This window comes from Bubalus kerabau, chromosome 5, assembly GCF_029407905.1.
Source record: "Bubalus kerabau isolate K-KA32 ecotype Philippines breed swamp buffalo chromosome 5, PCC_UOA_SB_1v2, whole genome shotgun sequence".
NCBI classification, from domain to species: Eukaryota; Metazoa; Chordata; class Mammalia; order Artiodactyla; family Bovidae; genus Bubalus; species Bubalus kerabau.
This window is the reverse complement of record NC_073628.1, coordinates 82,873,210-82,894,569: the sequence shown is the minus strand read 5'-3', so window position 1 is coordinate 82,894,569 and position 21,360 is coordinate 82,873,210. Positions and strand designations below refer to the sequence as shown.

The 21,360-nt window shown below is 52.9% G+C and overlaps 2 protein-coding genes across 6 annotated transcripts in view; one reads left to right on the top strand and one right to left on the bottom strand.

The window, feature by feature from the left end:
• Positions 1–18,023, top strand: part of TMEM63A (transmembrane protein 63A) — a 36,607-nt gene extending 18,584 nt beyond the window's left edge. For 3 of the 4 annotated variants that reach the window (XM_055582006.1, XM_055582004.1, XM_055582005.1), the window contains exons 10-24: positions 674–744; positions 3,328–3,408; positions 3,652–3,775; positions 3,869–4,002; positions 5,534–5,671; positions 7,066–7,219; positions 9,852–9,958; positions 10,100–10,186; positions 10,677–10,739; positions 11,699–11,861; positions 12,738–12,906; positions 14,228–14,395; positions 15,101–15,216; positions 15,575–15,637; positions 17,072–18,023. In XM_055582006.1, the coding sequence (XP_055437981.1) occupies positions 674–744; positions 3,328–3,408; positions 3,652–3,775; positions 3,869–4,002; positions 5,534–5,671; positions 7,066–7,219; positions 9,852–9,958; positions 10,100–10,186; positions 10,677–10,739; positions 11,699–11,861; positions 12,738–12,906; positions 14,228–14,395; positions 15,101–15,216; positions 15,575–15,637; positions 17,072–17,236 (1,803 nt within the window). In that variant the 3' untranslated portion in view covers positions 17,237–18,023. The remainder of the gene's footprint in view (positions 1–673; positions 745–3,327; positions 3,409–3,651; positions 3,776–3,868; positions 4,003–5,533; positions 5,672–7,065; positions 7,220–9,851; positions 9,959–10,099; positions 10,187–10,676; positions 10,740–11,698; positions 11,862–12,737; positions 12,907–14,227; positions 14,396–15,100; positions 15,217–15,574; positions 15,638–17,071) is intronic. The other variant, XM_055582007.1, reaches the window with a different exon arrangement.
• Positions 18,024–18,836: 813 nt separating this feature from the next.
• Positions 18,837–21,360, bottom strand: part of EPHX1 (epoxide hydrolase 1) — a 36,757-nt gene continuing 34,233 nt past the window's right edge. For both annotated transcript variants that reach the window (XM_055582009.1, XM_055582010.1), the window contains exons 8-9: positions 19,659–19,775; positions 18,837–19,045 (exon numbers count right to left, since the gene is read on the bottom strand). In XM_055582009.1, the coding sequence (XP_055437984.1) occupies positions 18,844–19,045; positions 19,659–19,775 (319 nt within the window). In that variant the 3' untranslated portion in view covers positions 18,837–18,843. The remainder of the gene's footprint in view (positions 19,046–19,658; positions 19,776–21,360) is intronic.

Here is a 21,360-nt window from a genome sequence, read left to right as displayed (position 1 = left end):
AGGGGAAGTTTCTGTTGTTACTGAGTCACTCAGTCATGTCTGACTCTTTGTGACCCCATGAACTGCAGACTACAGCATACCAGGCTTCCCTGTCCATCACCATCTCCTGGAGTTTGCTCAAACTCATGTCCACTGAGTTGATGTTGCCATCCAACCATCTCATCCTCTGTTGGCCCCCTTCTTCTACCCTCAATCTTTCCAAGCATCAGGGTGTTTTCCAATGAGTTGGCTCTTGGGTCTGACTCTGATCTGCTGTGCGACCTCTTTTGAGTCACCTCCCCTCTCTGGGTTCTTTCTCAGTCTCTTGTCATGCAAAGGAGGCTCATAGAAATTGCTTTGGAAATGTATTTTTTCTTGGCTGTGTCACTGTGTGACATGCGGGGTCTTAGTTCCTCAACCAGGTATTGAACTCATGCCCCTGCAGTGGAAACACAGAGCCCTAACCTCTATACCACCAGGGAATCCCTGGAAGTGTATTTTTGATTGCCTAGAAAAGATGCTATGTAAATAACAGACTTCAAGGCTCTGTCAGGCTTGGAAGATGAGCCTCTAAGCCCCTGAGCCCCCATTGTTTTCCTCGAGGAGGAAAACAGGGTGAACAGCTTGAATAGGGTGTCCTCCTGCAGACTGGCTTGCCCTGGTGACTTTTCTCGCTTGGGTGTTTCTCTGGCAGGTGAGGAGGACCCTGTTTATCACGGGACTCCCCAGACATGCCAAGAAGGAGACGGTGGAGAGCCACTTCCGGTGAGCAGGGCCATTTCCGCTGGGAGGGAAGGGGAGCACGGCCACCCTCCTGGTGGGATGGGCACCTTAGATGAGCTTGGGCACCCACAGAGACCCCCAGAGGGCCTGGCCCAGCCACAGAGCCTTGGATGCTACTGTGGGCAGGCTCTGCTGGGGCTGCAAGGGCTTGGGCTGGGGTGATGCGTCCTCTGCCAGAAGCCACGTGACTGCAGTAGCCAGAGTACAGGCCAGCATGTGGGAACAGAGAAACATCTTGAAAGCTAGTGGGGAAAGAAAAGGATTCATAGGAAACCCTCCTTCCCCACCAAAAAAAAAAAAAGGATTCACCCTGGGCTTCTCCGTGTCAGCTTTGCAGAAGAAGAGATACCTGAGAAAGAGTAGTTTCAGAGGGGAGGGACCTGGGCCTGCATTTCATGGTCCATTCTTCTGATCAGTGTGTGTTTCCTGAGTGAGTGCTCTGTGTCCAGAGCTCTGTCCTCAGAGCTCACTCACAGCCCTCCCGCCAGAACGTCCTTTCCCAGCAGCCTCCTCTGAGCACCTGCACAGGGATCCTGCAGGGGGAGGCTGGAGAAAGGGCTTTCCTGTGAGAAGGAAATTATGTGTGTACAGTGTCATGAATGCAGAGCATCATATGGCACATCAGGAAAGGGGGTGGTACAGGGAGAGCAGGCCAGAGACTCCCAGGATCCTGGGCTGGAGGGCTGGAACCCCAGCCAGGGAGCTGAGGTTTCAGTCTATGTTCCTTCCTCATCAGCAGTCAATAATTTGTAGTATGGGTTAAGGGTTGGCTGTGGCTCAGCTTGGGCTTCCCTGGTGGCTCAGTAGTAAAGAATCTGCCTGCAATGCAGGAGACCCAGGTTTGATCCCTGGGTTGGGAAGATCCCTTGCCTAGGAAGATCCCCTGGAGGAGGGCATGGCAACCCACTCCAGTATTCTTGCCACTCCAGTATTCTGGAGAATTCCATGGACAGAGGAGCCTGGCAGGCTACAGTCCATAGTGTCACACACAACACAACTGAAGCAAGTAAGCAACAGCATGGCTTAGCTTTGCCTTATTTATGAAGAACACTTTCTAAACAAATTACTCAAGTTCAAGTTCAGTCATTCAGTCATGTCCGACTCTTTGCGACCCCATGAACCACAGCATGCCAGGCCTCAAATTACTAGCATAAACAGAATTGTAAAATGAAATGTTTAAAATTTATTGACTAACCTCTCTTTCAGAAACGCAAAGCATTTTAGAAATATTTTTCTGTATGTAAACACCAGATACTGGAATCATTTTCCTTGATTCCTTGAAACAGCTCTCCCAAGTGTCCTGTTAGGCAACATCTGGAAACAGTGCGTGTGTACGTGCCCAGCTGTGTCCAACTCTTTGTGACCCATGGACTGTAGCCTGCCAGGCTCCTCTGTCCGTGGGATTTCCCAGGCAAGAATACTGGAGTGAGTTGCCATTTCCTCCTCCGGGGGATCTTCTCAACCCAGGGATCTAACTCCGGTGTCCCCTACATCAGCAGTCAGGTTCTTTACTACTGAGCCACCAGGGAAGCCCTTCGGAAACATTAGCTCCACTTAATGTATTACCTAAAAGAGAAAAAAAAAAGTCCTTGCATTCCCATCACGATCACTGAATCACACTTTCTCCTATTTTAGGAAGCCCTTCTAGTGAACACTGCTGCAATCCATGGGGATGATGTGTGAATCAGCCTTGTAGCAAGGATGTTTTCACTGTTGTTCTCGTCCTCAAACCTCCTATTGGGACCTGAACTCGTGACAATTTCAGGCTGTCTGTCTCTCACTAAGATATAAACTTTTCCAGGCTCCACGCCCAGTACCCAGTGCCTGGCATGAAGTAGTTGGGATTTACACGGTTTAGAAATGCCCAGGAGTTGTACATATGATTATGTGTATATGGTGAGGGAGCATCATATGGTGGGTGCAGGTGTGGGCCCTGGACCTGGGCCGCCTGGATTCCCTTCGTGGCTCAGACATGCACTAGCTGTGTGATCTTGATCACAAGTCGTTTTACCTCTCTAGCATTTGTTTTCTTCATCTGTAAAGTGGGCACAGAAACCTCACAGGTCATGGTAAGGATCAGATAAGTTAATGTTCTTACAGTGTCCAGCCAAGAATAAGTATACATGCAGTATTTTACTATGATTTGTGAATGCATTTACTGGGCTGAGGGTCCTTTGCTTTCATTAGACCTGTGATTTTTCAAAAGGGTCACAAACTGAATAGGATTTCAGTGATGGTCTAATAATGACCTGGAGCAAAGAACAAATTTATTCCCTTGCGTGGGTAGAGGAGGTAATAGATAGTGTTATTTTTTTCTCCAAAAGAAGTGCTGATTTAAAGCCAAGTAGATGTAAACTTGTCAGTGTCAGGCAGTTACTTTCTTGTTATTAAAAAGGACCTCTTTGTATTATATTTCAAAATTTCCCCCTTTGGTAAAAGATAAGAAAGAGGTCTCCACTGGTGCAGAAATGAAAATGTAATTGCTCTGCCACCCTTGGAGTCTTTGGGGTCTCCCCTGCCAGGGGTTCTCTTTCCCAATGGTCTTCTTTTGCTTCTGGGGCACAGGGACGCGTATCCCACGTGTGAAGTGGTGGAGGTCCAGCTGTGCTACAATGTGGCCAAGCTGATTTACCTGTGCAAGGAGAGGTAAGGGAGACCTGGCAGGGCAGTGGGCATGGGCAAAGCTGGCCTGCAGCTTTCTGACCCCTTCCTTCTGAGATGCCCACCTTCGTTCCTTGCTGGCCTCGGCTTCCCCAGCGAGGATGGGAGGAGGGTGGCTCTGCCCTTTTCTTGCTTAGAAAGCTGGTGGTGACCAGGGGGTGATGACGGGTGGAGGCTGTGAGTCACACCACAGGATTGCGAGTCTGACGTTTGTCCCTCCCACTGCAGAAAAAAGACTGAGAAAAGCCTGACCTACTACACAAACCTGCAGGTGAAGACAGGCCAGCGCACCTTCATCAACCCCAAGCCTTGTGGCCAGTTCTGCTGCTGTGAAGTGCGGGGTTGTGAGTGGGTGAGGGCCCACACCCCACCGGGGGCATGGGTGCTGGGCCCCCTGATGCCCGCACAAGGCCGCGTCATCACAAGGGGTTGTGTCCTCTGATAGGAGGACGCCATCTCCTACTACACGCGCATGAAGGACAGGCTGATGGAGAGGATCACAGAGGAGGAATGCAGGGTCCAGGACCAGCCCCTGGGAATGGCCTTCGTCACCTTCCAGGAGAAGTCCATGGCCACCTAGTGAGTGTGGGTGTGTTCTGTGCTTCCAGACAACTTGCTGTTCCTCTCGGGTTGAGATGGTCCTACTGGACCACCATCTCTGGGGTTTGTTTGTGGCATCTGCATCTCCTTCTCTGGCTGTGGCTGGCGTGGGGGGCAGCCACCCACTCCACTCACTCCCTCGGTGAGCCCAGCCTGTGTCTGTGTGACGACTGGGCTTGGGTGATTGCAGCTGGTTGTGGTAGCCTTACCCCACTGCTGGGCTCTCACCAGCTGCCCAGGGATCCTCTTGCCTCTGTGGCCCAGCATTTTCCTAGATGGGGTGTACACACCCTCCTTCATATACGCAGTCTGGAATCAGATTCTCCTTCCGTGTGTGTCCTTCCCATCTCCCTACAGAGGCTCCACTGGGGGCGGAATGCTCACTGCTGACAGGAGCCTGGCCCAGGGGAGTGGGTTTTCACCTCAGCTCTAGCTCCTAAAGCACTCTCATGCCTGGCATCTCCATGTCACCTTGTGCTGGGGGCAGCAGGGGATGAGGGCAGGAGAGGGAGGCGGAAGGGAGGTGACCCAGCAAATGCCCCTCCCCCTCCCTTCCCTGCCTCGGGCTTCATGAACCCTGGGAACAGACCCCCTGGATGTGCCCCGCAGACCCTGAAGTGAGGCGGGGTCAGGAGAAGGCCAGTGAGAAGGGGAAGGGTGTTCTGAGATGGGAATGGGGGGCTGGTGGGTTCTTTGTGGGAGACTAAGGGGGGAAAGAGTGGTGAAGGTGGATGTGGGAGTCCCAGGGAGGGGTATCTTGGGGTCGTAAGTAATGCAGTCTAATGCTGCTAGGGAGTCTGGGGGTGGTGGGGGAGTGAAAGGTGAGGCCGTGGCCCCAGCAGGGGGATGCAACCAGAGCCCAGCTTAAAAAAGGCAGCGTGTAGCAGGGGGGCAGCACGCAAGGAGGAGCCCCCTGTGTTGGGGTGACGGGAACAGCGCAGGAGCTTTAGTCAGACAGCTGGGAGGCAAACCTCACTCTGAGAGCCTGCATTTCCTCATCTGTAAAATAGTAACGGTAATCCCTGACTGGCAGGCTTGTTCTCAGGACTGAACAAAGTTCTGCACATAGTGTGCTAAGAACGGCATCTCTTTCATAGCGTTAATTATAATAAGCTAATGATAAATAGCACCCCACTCCAGTACTCTTGCCTGGCAAATCCCATGGACGGAGGAGCCTGGTAGGCTGCAGTCCATGGGGTCGCTAAGAGTCGGGCATGACCGAGGAACTTCACTTTCACTTTTCACTTTCATGCATTGGAGAAGGAAATGGCAACCCACTCCAGTGTTCTTGCCTGGAGAATCCCAGGGATAGGGGAGCTTGGTGGGCTGCCGTCTATGGGGTCGCACAGAGTCGGACACGACTGAAGCGGCTTAGCAGCAGCAGCAGCAACAATGATAAAGTAGAAGTCCTGCGCCACGGGGCTTCCACTCTCACAGGGTCCTATTTGCCACATGTGTACATGGTACCCTGAGGGGTCTAGACCCTGGCCATTTCTGCATTTCCTGGCAGCGTCCTGAAGGACTTCAACGCCTGCAAGTGTCAAGGCCTTCAGTGCAAAGGTGAGCCACAGCCTTCATCCCACGGCAGAGAGCTCAGCATCTCCAGGTGGTCGGTCACCTTTGCCGCTTACCCCGAGGACATCTGCTGGTGAGCCCACAGCCAGGAAGGGGTGAGAAAGAGGCCGGGATGTCCTGTGGGGCGGCCCAAGTCACCTGGAAGCACAGGTTTGACTCAGGGAGACACACACTCTCCTGCACGCCTCTGGGCCGTGGGTAGGGGGCATCATGGCGGGGGGGAGGCCTGTCCACATCCAGGGCTTCACTCCAGTGTTTCTCCCTGGCATCAGCAGTGTCCAGTAGGGTTATAATAGGAGCTGTGTGTGTAATTTTAAGTTTCCTTTTAGCCACATTAAAAAAAGTAAAAGAAACAGGGGAGTTCTCTGCTGGCCTAATGGTTAGGATTCCAGGCTTTCACTACCATGGTCTGGCTTCAGTTCCTTGTCGGGGAACTGAGATCCTGCAAGCCATGTGGTGTGGCCACAAAAACCCAAAAATTAAAAATAAAGAGCAGGTCTAAAAAATATATTAAAATTAACTCTCATAAGAATTCTCCCTATATATATATAATGTTATCAGGTCAACATGTAATCAATTTTTAAAAATGGAAAGGTTTTACAGTCTCCTTTTCCTATGTTGTGGTCTTTGAAATCCAGCATGTATTTGGCATTTCTGGCCCATCTCTGTCCAGACCAGCCACATGTCAGCACTCAGCAGCCACCTGTGACTCGAGGCTGCTGTATCAGACAGGGCAGGCTTGCATTTAGTGCCAGCTGCCTCTGGCCTGGGGCACAAGTTGGTGACCTGAGCTGTGTCCACGGGAGCCTGAAGCATGATGCCCAGGGCAAGGATGGCCCGGCAGAGGCCTCAGCTCGGCTCGCCGTCCAGCCTGGCCTCAGTTCCTTGTCCAGAGCGAGCTTTGGGCCCCTGCCTCTGCCTGCTGTGCGTCAGCCCCTGGCGGTCTGCTCTTTGGTTTGCTGACCTTTCTAAACTTGGGACTGCTTATCACTCTGCTCTTGGGGGCAAGAAGCCAGGGAGTTCCCAGCTGGGCCTTTTGCCTTTGTCCCCTGCCTCCCTCCTCCTCACACCCCAGCTCATGGGCCCCTCGGGGGTCATGTATCTCTAGTGTGTCTGAGAAATGCCACATTGTAGCCTTGTTTGGTCTGCCCTGGGGCTCATGGCATCTCTTCAGGCAGATTCTGGCCCCAGACTCCTGCTGAGGAGCTGTGTTAGCAGCAAATAACTTGTCTCCCCACTGAGCTCACAGGGACCCCAAGTTTGACCTTCTTGGAGCTGAAGGTCAGTGCAGGACACTTGCCTGTGCTCCTGAGGTCAGAATGAGCCCTCAGCCGGAGCCCTCGGTCTAGTCGCTTGCCTTGCCTGAACCTGACCTTCTGACCCACCTTAGCCAAGTGCAGTGTTGGTGTCTTAGGTGACCAAAGCCTGAGAGATAAGCCTCCAGGGCCCGTGTCCTCCTCTCTGCAGGAAGAACCTCTCCATTCAGGGGTTCCGCTGGTGGTTCCAATGGCTGGGCATCAACTTCATCCTCTTCGTGGTGCTGTTTTTCCTGACCACACCCTCCATCATCCTGTCCACCATGGACAAGTTCAATGTCACCAAGCCCATCCATGCACTGAATGTGAGTGACCGTTCTGCAAGACCCCTCCTGGTGGGGCTGGCGATAAGAGGGTGGAGTGGGAGGTGGAGGGATGAGGCCAAGGGCTGGGGTGGCAGGGTGGGGGTCAAACTAAACCAGGAGTTTAGTTTCAAACTGAACCACTCGACTCATGTCTGTGTTTTTAAGCCCTGGACATATATGGCAGCATTTATTACAATGTGTTTATAGTAATGTTATGTGTATATATATATGTGTGTGTGTGTGCATGCATGTATATGAATGTGTATAGTGAAGCTGCTCAGTTGTGTCTGACTCTCTGCGACCCTGTGGACTGTAGCCTACCAGGCTCCTCCATCCATGGGATTCTTCAGGCAAGAATACTGGAGTGGGTTGCCATTTCCTTCTCCAGGGATCATCCCAACCCAGGGATCAAACCCGGGTCTCCCACATTGCAGGCAGACGCTTTACCCTCTGAGCCACCAGGGAAGTCCATGTATGTGTATATGTGTTACTATAAAGATACAGATACAACTCTAATGGAATCAATCTAAATGCTCAACAGTAGGGGAGATTTGAGTTGAATGAGGTGTATTCAGTCTGATAGACCATTAAGCTTTCATTAAAAAATTACATAGACTTTGTGGCAGACATAGGGGGCTTATGATAAGATCAGGATATAAAATTATCTCTCAGCAGTGGTCACAGTGATGTGCCAGTGAAGTGTGCTGCTATGGGGAGTGGCTAGCAAAGAATGAAAAAACGTCTTTTGCTCTCTGGGATAGCAGGATCATGAATCAATTATTATTGCTGGTTTTTTTTTACATTTCAGTTTCTGGTAATCTTGTTGTAAAGTTATTTACTCTAGATAGCTAATGAATGATTTTTTTAAAAATCTTACATGAATTGATAACAATTAAACACTCCCTAAAATGGCATCTACTTGGTTTCCCATAATTGGCTTTGCTGAAATATCATCCTCAATCTTGTTTCTTTCAGTTCCGCTTGGCATTTGATTAATCATACCCTGGGAAACACACAGTGGACAGAGGGCCTGAGGGCCTGGTCCTAACTCTGCCATTCCCTAGCTGATTAATTCTGAGCCTTGCGTTTTCCTCTAAAGACTGGTTTTTCTTCTATAACACTCTGCCATGTTATACTCATGGGGCTGTTGTGATAAATGGCTCAATAGATAATTTTAAAAATTCATAAGTTTTGTTGAGATTTTCAGCATGTCATTGAAGAATTGATGCTTTTTGAACTGTGGTATTAGAGGAGACTCTTGAGAGTTCCTTGGACAGCAAGGAGATCAGACCAGTCAATCCTAAAGGAAATCAGTCCTGAATATTCATTGGAAGGACTGATGCTGAAGCTGAAGCTGAAGAACTGACTCATTAGAAAAGACCCTGATGCTGGGAAAGATTGAAGGCCGGAGGAGAAGGGGACGACAGAGAATGAGGTGGTTGGATAGCATCACTGACTCAATGGACATGAGTCTGAGCAAGCTCTGGGAGTTGGTGATAGACAGGGAAGCCGGATGTGCTGCAGTCCATGGGGTCACAAAGAGTTGGAAATGACTTAGCGACTGAACTGACTGTATGGTTGGGCTTCCCAGGTGGCTCAATGGTAAGGAATCTGCCTACTAATGCAGGAGATGCAGGTTCGATCCCTCAGTTGGGAAGATCCCCTGGAGAAGGAAATGGCAACCCACTCCAGTGTTCTTGCCTGGGAAATACCATGGACAGAGGAACCTGATGGGCTATATGAGAAAGGATCTGCTGATTAGAATTCCCTTTTGTCCATTTTACAGAGAACATACCCTTATTTCATTGTTTGTGATTCTAGTTTTAGTTTCTTACAGTAAAGCAAGATCTTAAACATACTTGCAAAAAGTACAGAATCCTAGATTTCATTTTCCTTGCTCTTTTCCAGTTAATTTACTGTCAAATTCAACAGCATTTTTCAGAAAGTCACCTTTATCAAGTCTTTCTAAAGTGTCCAACCTAGTTTTCAAAGAAATCTTCTATTGTTACAAGGCTCATTTTTTCAGAGAAGGTAATAAGTTAATCAAATCATGAAACTGTAATAACAAGTACAACAGGCAGAGACCAGATTGGGAACTAACATGGCACGGTTTTGGGGAGCTGTGAGTGGGCCAGTGGGAGCTGAGTGGGCAGGAGGCTGGAGAGGGGCCCTGGCCGTCAGTACTACATCTTGCTTTGGTGTCTGCTGTTGGCTTTTTATAGGGAACAGAAGAGGTTCTCTATCTGGCCAGGAAGATGAGTGGAGTTCAGTTGTATGTGAAGCTGCTTTCAACCTTCTCAAGTGCTATATAGGGACTTGCCTGGAGAGCCAGTGGTTAAGACTTGGTGCTTTCACTGTAGGGGCATGGATTCAATCCCTGGTCAGGGAACTAAGATCCCACATGCTGTGTGGCATGGCCAAAATTAAAAAAAAAAAAAAAGAGCTGTGCAAATGTTAGGTGCTATCATCGATTCAGCCAGCATTATGGAATATCTACCCTGTACCAGGCACAGCATTGGTTCTAGGGGACAAATACGACCAAAACCCCCGAGTTCACTGAGTCACCGTGCCAACAGGTCATGACCCAGATCGCCCAGGCTCACAGCTCTCTCTGCTATGGACTGTTTTCTAGAACCCCGTCATCAGCCAGTTCTTCCCAACCCTCCTCCTGTGGTCCTTCTCTGCCCTGCTCCCAACCATCGTCTACTACTCTACACTGCTGGAATCTCACTGGACCAAGTGAGTTTTCTGAGACTCACCCCTGAGGGAGGGGTCTCTGGCCCTGCAGCCTACCAGCGCGATGGGCACACAGCAGGGGCCTTCCTGGGAATACGTGGGGCTTCTGAGGGACTGCGAGGGCTCACGTCTGACTTCCTGCAGGTCAGGAGAGAACTGGATCATGATGACCAAGGTCTACATATTCTTGATCTTCATGGTGCTGATCCTGCCCTCCCTTGGCCTCACCAGGTACACATTACCGCCTCCTGCTCTAAGTTCAGAACCAAGGTCACATCCAGAGAACACTGTCTCCAGGAAAATACAAATGGTTTGGAAGTGGATCCAAATTGTTAACAACATTTAAACCTGTCACACCCCCTTGGAGTGCAGTTGTGCCGGCCCACTGATACTTTCAGAGCTAGGTTCTTTCTGCCTTGAAAACAAAAAAGCTTAAAATGAAACTTATCATGGACCTTCCACTTAGGGAGCGAGTCTAATCGTGGCTTTGGTTATTCTGAGGAAGGAAGCTTTTGCGAAAGCAGGCCCTGATAAGTTATGGTGTAATAAGTAACCAGTGTACATGCAATGTAGAAAACCAATGTAGATCTTGAGATTAGGCCTTTTACAAAACAAACAACAATCAAAAACAGAAAGCAAAAAAAAAAGAAAGAAAGAAAATATAGGTATGATCACATGGAGTATTGGAAATAAATTCTTACAGGATTTATTTTTCTTTCAGTTTGGATTTTTTCTTCCGGTGGCTCTTTGATAAAACGTCCTCAGAGGCCTCTATCAGGTTGGAGTAAGTATCGGCCACATTGAGTTCTGGCTCTAGGTCCCGGATGATTGTCCCCTGGGGCTGGGCCTCGGGCGACAGAGGGGGAGGGTAGTCTGTGCTTCAGCGCCTGTAGCCTCCCCTTCACCCCTCCAGCTTCCTGCCTGGGCTGCACCCTGGGAACTGACCCACTTTGTGCCACGTGTGCAGAAATGTGGTTAATCTTTTAGGTTAAAACTCAATTAGTGACAGTCTCCTTCATCCTTTGAAACTTACTTACTGAGAACAGAACTGCTTGGGGAGAGGGAACTGCTAGGTCTCAGGGGTGCCAGGGAAGGGAAAGGGAAATAGTGATTAACACTGCAACCAGAATAACTGTCTGGCCCCGGGTTATTTTTGCTATGAGAGTGGAGTTAAACTAATTTCTAAATGTGTGTCCTTGTTAGTATTTTCAGCTTATACCACACGCTTTTAATAACAATACCTGTTATTTAAGAAGATGCTCTGCCAAATGCTTTCTTCTGTTTCTCATCGAATCTTCACAACAAGCTATGAGGCTGAAATGATGACTATTTCCATTTTACGAATGAGGAGACTGAGGCCCAGAGGTGTTAAAGAACTTGCCCAAAGCTACCCAGCCAGTTAAGAGACAGAGCTGGGATACAGCCCAGCCCTCTGGTACTACACTGTAGGTCCTGATGTAGACCCTAAGGTTCAAGATAAACTTTTCTAAGGGAGTGTTCACAGGGAGGCCTGCGTGTGCCTATCTGAAAGGAGAGAGCGAATTTTCTTAAGTTCTCGCTGGGTAACCTGAGGACTTGGGAGCTGGCAGCCACAGACACACTGACACCCAACTAGCTCAGGTCTAGGTTGACAGTGATAGCCAGATGGCCAAATCCATGGTCAGTTCTCAGTCCCTCCTTTGCCCAGCTGCGGGCTCCTCTCCCTCCCTGGGTGCTCAGCTCACATACCTGGCGGCTCCCCAGGTGCGTCTTCCTGCCCGACCAGGGCGCCTTCTTTGTGAACTACGTCATCGCCTCGGCCTTCATCGGCAACGGCATGGAGCTCCTGCGGCTGCCTGGCCTCATTCTCTACACCTTCCGCATGGTCATGGCCAAGACCGCGGCCGACCGCAGGAACGTCAAGCAGGTACGAGGGTGAACGTGGGCCCTGCCTTGGTCCTAGAGTCTCCCCACCAACCACGTTTACCTAGCGGAGTGCCAGGCACCATGCTCAGGGCCTCCTAGTTCGGCCCAGGGCCCCACTGCGGGGAGTGGAGGTGTGAGGCACCTGTGTGAAGGTGGCCTGGCTACATCGTCCTCCATCCACTGTCTCGGGCAGAGGAGAGAGTGGGGAGTTTTGCATTTTAACTGGCCTGATCTCTCTCTCTCTCTCTCACACACACACACACACACACACACACACACACATTCACACAACTAAGATCCATACATTCCTTTTCCATAGCCCTTCATTTGCATAAATTGTTAGATAACCCGAGAGGTCAAAGGCATTTGGGACTGATGGCATTTGTTTCAAGACTCTAAATTGGGTGTGTGGGGTTCTCTTTTACTCTCCTTTGCTGTTGTGGGAACCATGAGCGGAGAGGCCCTGCATCCTGTCACTGAAATCTTCAGAGCCCCTGTGAGATGGGCCCTACTGGAGCCCACCTTGCAGACGCACAGACTGAGCCACAGGGAGGTCAAATGCTTGGCTGAGACACAGGGCTCCAAGGGGCGGAGCTGACCTTGGGTCTGACGCCAGAGTCTGCGGAGGATCGTTCTACAGTCAGACGTATCCCCTCTGTCCTTTGGAGGCTCACAGGCCTGTTGGGTGGACACGATCAGAACAAGGAAAACACTATGAAAACATGAGTCATCGTGCCTCGAGAGGTCTGGGTGTGAGCTAAGTGAAGCTGGAGGAGGCTTGTGGAGGGGCAGAAAGGGCCTTCCTTGAGAGGTGGGGGTCGCTGTGAGTCTCCCATTTCCAAAGTCCTCCCCGACGTGTTCTCTCCGACCACCTCAGAGAGCACGGAGGTCGGCTGGGGTGGACCAAACCCCTGAGTTCCTCACCATCTCGCACTCCCAGAACCAGGCCTTCGAGTACGAGTTTGGAGCCATGTACGCGTGGATGCTGTGCGTCTTCACCGTCATCATGGCCTACAGTATCACCTGCCCCATCATTGTGCCATTTGGTGAGTGGCCCTGGAGTGGGCCCCAGGGTAGGCAGGTGGCTGGTTCCGCACGGTTCCCCAGGACAGCCAGCACCAGGACGTCATGGAGCGCCCCAGACAGAGGGCCTCTTGTAACCCCAAGAACCACAAGCTGTGGCTCATAGCCACAGCCACACCAAATTTAATTTCACTTCTCGTGGATTGCCGCCACTGGCCTTCCAAACTGAGACCTCTCTGAGTCCTCCTCTGGTCTGATGGCCTCTGCTGGCCGAGTGCTTCATTCTCAGCCAGCAGCACTGGGGGAGGCCCTTGAGTTTGTCGCTGTGGCTGCCACTGTCGCCCTCCATGTGGATTACCACACTTCACTCTCTTGCTGCTGCTACTGCTGCTAAGTCGCTTCAGTCGTGTCTGACTCTGTGCAACCTCAGAGACAACAGCCCACCAGGCTCCCCCGTCCCTGGGATTCTCCAGGCAAGAACACTGGAGTGGGTTGCCATTTCCTTCTCCACTTCACTCTCTTACAATCCTTCAAAGCAGGTCTTGTTTCTGTCCCCTTTTCACAGATGAAGCACTTAACGCTGTGTTAGTGAGGAGTGGAGGCAGGATTTGAACTTAGGACTTTGAAGGCCAAGGCCTCCTTGACTTAAAAGGCCAAGGTCTTGCAAATAAAATACATCCTCAGGAGCTGGCAACAAATGGAAGACTCTGGAAGGAAAGAGAACATCCGGGAGACTGTTGGCTGAGGTTTAGGAGGAAGTTTTCATTTTCTCTATATAATCTCTTGTACTATTTTAAAGATCTACAGTAGTGTTACTCTTTCAAAGTAACAACAATTTTTTTTTTTTTAAGAACCTGACATAATAGAAAAGGCTGCACCTGCGTACCTTCTGTGCCATCCCTGGGTTTAGACCCTTGGGCCTCTGTTGACAGGGACGGTGCAGGGTGTTGACTTGGGTAGGAAAGGAGAGGAGAGTGGGAGCACTGAGGGCAAGGGGAGGGGCTCAGCCTGCTGGGGGGTGCTCAGTGTGGGAGGAAGTTGAGGCCAGGCATCTGGGTGTAAAATCTCCTCTTTCCCCAAAATGGTCCTAGAACTGCAGTGATCCAAGAGGATACATAGAAACCTCTACTCCCTGGGGTCAGAAAGAGGCTAGGAAAGGGGAAGAAGAGAGGAGAGAAGGGAAGAGGAGGGGTTGGGGAGAGCGAGAGCCAGGAGATGCAGGTACACGTGGAGCCCAGCAGCTGCCTTGGCTCCAGCTCTGGCACAAAACGTGCCTCCAGGAGGCAGGGGGCAGAGCAGCCCCTGGTCCCAGCCGAGGTCCAGCTCACAGCCCTGGCTCTGCAGGCCTCATCTACATCCTGCTCAAGCACATGGTGGACCGGCACAACCTCTACTTCGCCTACCTCCCGGCCAAGCTGGAGAAGAGGATCCACTTCGCGGCCGTGAACCAGGCCCTGGCCGCTCCCATCCTGTGCCTCTTCTGGCTCTACTTCTTCTCCTTCCTGCGCCTGGGTAAGGGGCCCTGCCAACTAGGGCAGGGGTGGAGGGCAGGAGGCCACCCCCAACCTCCCATTCCCACATCAACACCAGCCAGTCAAATCTCTCACTGCTTTAAGAGCATCAACTCGGTGTCCAATCAGAAGGTGGTACCCCAGGGTGAGGGCTGATTGGGTGCAGCACTGACAACCCGGTTCCAAGCTCCTAAGGTCAGCTGTAAGCTGGGGAAGGCCAGGTCCATTGCCCCAGACAGCTTTCAGGGAAGATGAAGGGACAGGACCAGAGGAGAGAGGGGAGTTTGTCTGCGTGATTCTTTTAGGGTGTGGATGGGCCCAGGTCCTCACATGTCACAGTGTGGAGGAGGTAGGGGCAGGCAGGAGGGAAAACTGCTACTCTTGGGAAAAAAGAAAATGCAGAAGAGATGCCCGACTCTGCCCAGGGCACTGCAGACTGGAGGGAACCATCCCAGCAAGGAGGTTGGCCTCTTGCCATTGACTCAGTGCCCCAGTGTCCGAAATTGACCCGGGATGATGGCAGCTATTCAGTGCATCACTCTGCGCCTCTGGGGTGAAGACAGCATCCCAGCTTCTGGAGGCGGTGGGAAGGGGGCAGTGGAATGATGTCTTCTGTTTTATTTGTGGCCTGAGGGAGAAGCCACACAGCAGTTCGTGCAGCAGGTGTGACCTCCCTCCATCAAGGCTGGCATCCCTCTGTCCCCAGGTCTGAAGGCCCCCCTCACCCTGTTCACCTTCCTGGTGCTGCTGCTCACCATCCTGGTCTGCTTGGCATATACCTGCTTTGGATGCTTCAAGCACCTCAGCCCTCTCAACTACAAGGTAAAGGGCCCCTCCCCGATCGCTGCCCCGCCAGAGTGTGGCAGAAGATGGCTGGGTTCATCCTCCAGCCCTCCTCCACCTCTTCCCATATCAACAGATCAGCAGCCCTCTCCAGATTTTATTTATCCACAGGGAAGGCGTGGGTAGTTGGCTGTGATGTGTAGCTTCCCCGCCCTCCCCCTTCCCTGCTCCCTACGCTGCCTTTCCCCCACCACCCCATCCTCTCTTGGGCTGCTGCTGGTAGCTTTGTGCCATCTGGTACTATTATTCTGGGTGTTAATAGTCTGTTTGTTTAGAGGGTGTTAGTTCAGAAAGATCAGTTATGTTTATCATTGCAAGTTTTTGCTGTTATCTGCAGACAGAAGAATCGGCGAGTGACAAAGGCAATGAGGCAGGGGCCCACGTACCTCCACCATTCACAGTAAGTGTGTTTCTTACCCGAGCGCTGAGCACCTGCACAGGCCCAGCCAGATGGGCCTTGCAAACACGCTGTGATCTTCTCTCTTAAGACAGAAGTCCCCTGATCATGTGGCAGGAGGGTTTCTGAATTAATGTCATTTGAGAAGGAATCCCTGGTCCCTCCGGATGTTTTCTCTCGCATGTGTGAAGCCACATCCATCACCCAGAAGATAATTAGTTTTACCACGATACGTACCCGTCCCCCTTGGTTTCAGTTCCCTGCTCACTTTCCTTCTCTGCATATTTCATGCTTGTGAGTTTTTGTTGTTGCTGCTGCTGCTGTTGTTTTTTCAATTGGAGGATCATTACTTTACAATGTTGGGTTAGTTTCTGCTGGACAACAGTGTGCATCAGCTATAAGTATACTTATACCCCCTCCCTCTTGAGCCTCCCTCCTACCCCTCATCTCTTTCCTTCTCTGCATGTTTAATGCTTGATGAGTTTGGATCTTTACTGAAGCCATTTCTCAAGGCCCTGTGGTTTGATGAAGGTTTATCAGAGCATTTCGTCAGCACCTGCCTGTGTGAGGTGCTTCACGAGGCGTTAAGAGGCTATCACACTAACTCCTCTCTGAATTCAGTAGATGAGCATGGCACCTGCTTTGGAGGAGGACACCGAGTTAGAAAGATACCAGAACTCCTTTCCTTCCTGGTTCTCCCCGCTTCTGGCTTCCAGGGTCCTCCTCCTGTGGTGGGCTTGGGAAAGGAGAATGGAGCCCCAGGCTCCCAGAGCTGTGACCGCCGGCCTGGCAGATCGGGCTGGGACTGACCAACAGGGCTGGGACAGGGCCGATCTGGTCAGTAGCAGTGTTCTTTCCGCTGGCTCCCTTCCACGTGTCGGGCACTCTTATCAGTGTCTGTCCTTGGACCAGCCCCGGAGGTTTCAGGAAGATTCATCACCCAGAGGCACAACTCTGAGTTTGTCTGCCAGACACGGCAGGTGGCGGATGTAAACCCCTCATTCGCAGCCTGGTTTGGGGTTGGCAGCCAGAGTCTGGGATTGAGAGGAAGCACAGCCTGCACAGATTCACTCAGCTCCTCAGAAGTCCCGCTGACAGCATTCTAAACCTGTCCTCTGTTGATAGACCTGATTCCTATAAAAAGTTCCTCTAGAGTTGAGGATGTTTTGTCTCCTCTGAGAAAGAGGTCTGCTTTCTTCTCTAGCACCATGAGAACTATATGGCTGTGCTTTCTGATTTGCTCTGGCTGCTGGCAGAATGTGCCAGTTGCTATCTTTTAGGTCCTCATGTCCTAAGCTGATGTTGTTTCTTTATGTGTCCTTTATGAAAATTCTGTTGTGTCTTCCTGCTGGAGGCAGTTGGGACTGTAGGGGGAGAATGGGGTCTGGAATCTCGTGCCCAGCCCTCCCAAGCACTAACACCCCCATTTGTTGGCAGCCCTACGTGCCCCGGATTCTGAACAGCTCGTCCTCAGAGAAAACAGCCCTGTCTCCGCAGCAGCAGACCTACGGCGCCATCAACAACATCAGCGGGACTGTTGCGGGGCAGTGTCTGGCACAGAGCCCGGAGGATAGTGTGGCAGCCGCTGACCAGGGGGACTGAGGGCTGGGGAACTGCCGGGCTGGTCCAGGCTCGGGGCCCTGGGGAGTCAGGAGGTGAAGAGACAGGTGGAGAGGCGGCTGGCCCTCGAGCTCAACCAAGTTCAGGACTTCTTTCCACCTGTTTTAAGCACAGCCACTCTAAAGAGATGAAAGCAGAAAGGGGCCCTGGCCCTTGGCTGAGCAGGGAGGGCGGGACCGCCATCAGGTGGAGTTCTTTTGGGCACAGGTGCAGCCCTGGACTCTCACTTGCTCACCTGAGGCTCTATTTCTTTCCAAGTCCCCCTCTTCCTGCACAAGTGCCCAGCTCTGTGGCTGGGATGATGGCCCTGGTGATTTTTAGCAGGATCATGTGTTGAAACTGTGTCCCTCCAACCCATGAGCGTGGTGACAGAATCAAGGAAGAGGGGGCTGCACCGTGTGGAAGACCTTCTCCCTCTGAGCATCCAGACACTGCCCACCCCTCTCCAGGCACACACACATACCACCGATAACCAAAGAGGCTGCAGCAGCCACAGGCCTGAGATAGGTTCCTGATGGTGGTCCAGGTCCATCCCAGCTTCCCCTCATGGGTACCGGACCCTTCCCACCCCTGCCCCACCCTGGGAGTGAGTTGCAGGAAGCAGGAGGGGTTGTGGGCCAGCGCCAGGCTGCAGCAGGCTTCTCCATATCCCCACCAGGGTTTTTTTTCTTTCATGTTGCCAGTGACATGGTGGCTGGGTCAGGGTCACCTGCACGGCAGGGACCATGAGGACCACTAATAAAGTGCCCACTCAGCCAGACTGCAGAGATCCAGCCTTCCCTGCCTCTTCACATCCAGTGCATGGGGCTCCATCTGAAGCCCTTGATTCCATCTGTCTGTTCCCTCCAGAAGGAAGAGTGCTCAGGGCCTCCTTGAAGCCAAGAGAAAACTATATACACAGAAGGAGGGGCTCAGCCTCTTGCCTTTTCTCTCCCAACCAGATCCCATGGCTGCAATGCTTCTTTGGGCATTTGCTGGAGAAGCCACCTCCCAACTGCCTCCAGGGGGCGCCCGAGGCACAAGCCTGCATGATAGGTGCAGGTGGGCAGAGCTGGGAGGCTGCCTCCAATCGCTGAAGCAGGCAGTGAGGGTCCCCAGTAGTCACTTGGCCTCGCTGCCTCTGTTCCGAGCTGCCCCTGGAGGGGACCCGGATGGGCAGAGTGGCCTCTTGTTGTCCCCAAGAGTGGAATGGGACACCGTCCCAACACAGGCCGCAGGCTTGCCAGCTTGGCAGGAAGGGGCACCCTACGTGGGATCGGGGCTCAGCAAGTCACTTGTTCCAGCCACTCTTAGAAGAAAAATCATTTATCATCAAAGCCATGTTTCTTAGCAAGTGCGTGAGGCATTCGCATGGAAGGGTGAGCCTGGGGTCCCAGCACAGGCAGGGGACAGAAGCAAACACATTCCTGGGGAAAGGGGCATCTCTCCCCACAGAGGACCAGAGATGGGGAATGGGCTCCCCGCCAGCCCCACTGCTACTGGGAGCTGGGCTGCGAGACCAGGGACTTCTCTGTGAAAGGGCGGGTGTCAGGAGGGAGCCTGCCGTGCTAGGGCAGGGGCTGCCAGGGAGGTGACAGGCCCCGCCGGGGTCACTGCCGCTCCTGCAGCCCCACGAACTTGCAGATGTCCTGGGCGAGCAGCTCTGGCTCCTCAAAGGCAGCAAAGTGGCCCCCACGGGGCATGTAGGAATAAGAGATGAGATTCGGGTACTTGGTCTTCACCCACTTTTCTGGCAAGTGCATCAGCTCACAGGGGAAGGCAGCAAAGCCCGTAGGCACATACACCTTCAACCTGGAAGAGATGGAATTTCACTGAGGGGCAGGCCGGGCTGGCTCTCCTGCACAACCGGGGTTCAGGGAGCTGGGGGGGAGGGTCAAATTCACTCAGCCACATGGATCCATAAAAGGACAGACCTAGGTTTTAAGTACCCACCTCAGCTCCAACCCCATAAGGGCCCTCTTTTCTGGAAGGGCTGCCCCAGCTGGAAAGTGTGGCCGAGGTGGGAACAGTCTCCAACTTCCACCTTTGCTCCCTTTCCCTTTGCTGCTGCCTGAGGGTCTCCCTATGAGATCTGGCAAGGGGTCCAGGGAAGTTCCAGAACCACTGTGCCACGTAAGTCTAGCCTTGGCCCTGAGGGAGTCCCTGGGGATGTTTGGGGACCAGGCCTGGCAGCAAAGGGAGCTGCTGTCTCTCTTCATTAGCTTCTGTGAGCTAATTCTAAAGAGAGGCCCAGCACCCCTGACCTCCTTTAAATTGTGTCCTATTCTACACACTTGGTGCACACCCAAGGCTTGGCTGCACTTTTCCGTATCAAATGTCCTTTGAGTCCAAGCGGGCCACCTCCCTTTCTCTGTCTCAGAGGCACCCTCCCCAGAAGCCCTTTTCTGGGCTCAGCTGGACTTACATCTCATGCTTATTGACTCGCCCCAGGTTCTCCTTGTAGAAGCGCTGGGAGGAGGTGATGGTGCCCGTTGTCCAGTAGAGCATGATGCCCGTCAGCAGGTCGTCCAGGGAGAACTTCCTGGGAAAGCAGACCGGAAGGCCACACTCAGGGCCAGGTGCACCTGAGAGGTGCCACTTTCAAGCTATGTGTCGGATGCTGTGCCCACCTGGCACCCCTCCTTAGGCCTCACTGCCCGCTCAGTGATCTTATTTCTCCCTGTGCTACAGGCAGGCCTGGTCCAAGGTCACCAGTTACCATGAAGACAGGTAATGTAGAATGATGAGCACGTACAAGGCAGGCTGTCATCCTGGGTGGTGTCAGCCAACCCCCTCCCTCCCTGACCTGCCTGCAAAGGTTCAGGCCAGATGGGAAGAAGCAGGTGTGGTCAACTGAACCAGGAGCTTGGCTGGTCACCGCTAGGTGGTCTGTGGGGAGGGTGCTGCAGCCTCTGCTCAGCCCACCCCTCAGTGCAGGCCCACCCCTGACCGGTCCTGAGCAGAACCTGGTCTCCAGGCAGCCTTTGGGACCCTGGCACCAGGAAAAGCAGGCAGGGTCAGCAGCTGCTGGGGCATTTGTATTCACCTGACCCCAGCTTACCTCCTGCCAAACCTGTGTCACCCCAGGAAGGAGCCATGGGCCCTGCAGAGACCCTCCTCCACATGCTCAGCACTGGATACCCCTTTGCTTCTCCAGCCTAGGAACTGCTGAGCAGGTGAAGCCCACCCAGACTGCAGGGCCCCACACTCCAGGAGGAAATAATCATTTGGTACCGTTGGAGCATGTGGCCTGTGGACTCTGGAAAGCTCCACACCCTCTCCGGCCCGCCCGCCCCTAGGGCCCTTGCCCTGTCCAGTCGGTGCGGGGCACTCTCAGCCCAGCCTGCGTCCAGAGCCCAGAACTCTCCATGACCTCCCCCTCTGCCCACGTCAGCGGCTGCCATCCATGGGCCGTGCCTCCTGGGCCTCCATTTCCTCACTGCTCTCCCCAACTCAGCTTCCACTCGCCAGCCTCCGTCCTTGTCTCCTGGAATAACCGCCCACCACCCCCCAGCCCCTCTAGCTTTCCTGACACGCACTCACCCCTTCAGGGCCTTCATCCTGGGGACCCTCTGCCACCTTGAGCCCCCCTACAGCCCACAGACCCAAGGGGACTCCAGCACTCCTGACAGCCATGCTCACCAACCTCAGTTGCCACGTCCTCAGAGGGCCCTGACAGCCGTGTGCCCACCCACAGCCTCCTGCCCACCCACAGCCTCCCGAGCACCCACCTTCCTCTGTGAGGAAGTCTAAGTTCATGGAGCAGCCGTCCCTCCCCTCCCCACCCCCCGCCCCAGGCCGTTCCCTGGTTGATTCCTGATTCGGGGCTCAGGGGGAGCTCTTGCTCCCTTGTCCTGAGTCCTAAATCCCTCCATCTGCCTCTTCAGTCACCTCCCACATTGTCCCCAGGCCTTCCCTCCCTCCCTGCCCTGCTCTGCTCTCTCTCCCATGCCTCCTCACTCTGCACACCGAATTATCCTTGCTGCCCAGGCCTCGTGGGGAGGGTCTTCTCCCTAGGTCTGTCCTCCCAGACTCTCTCTTCTGGAGCCACTAAGGCTCCTCTCAGCACCCCTGGACGCTGCTTTGCTGTGCTCTGTCTTGAGGAGATCCGCCCCGTGACTCCAACT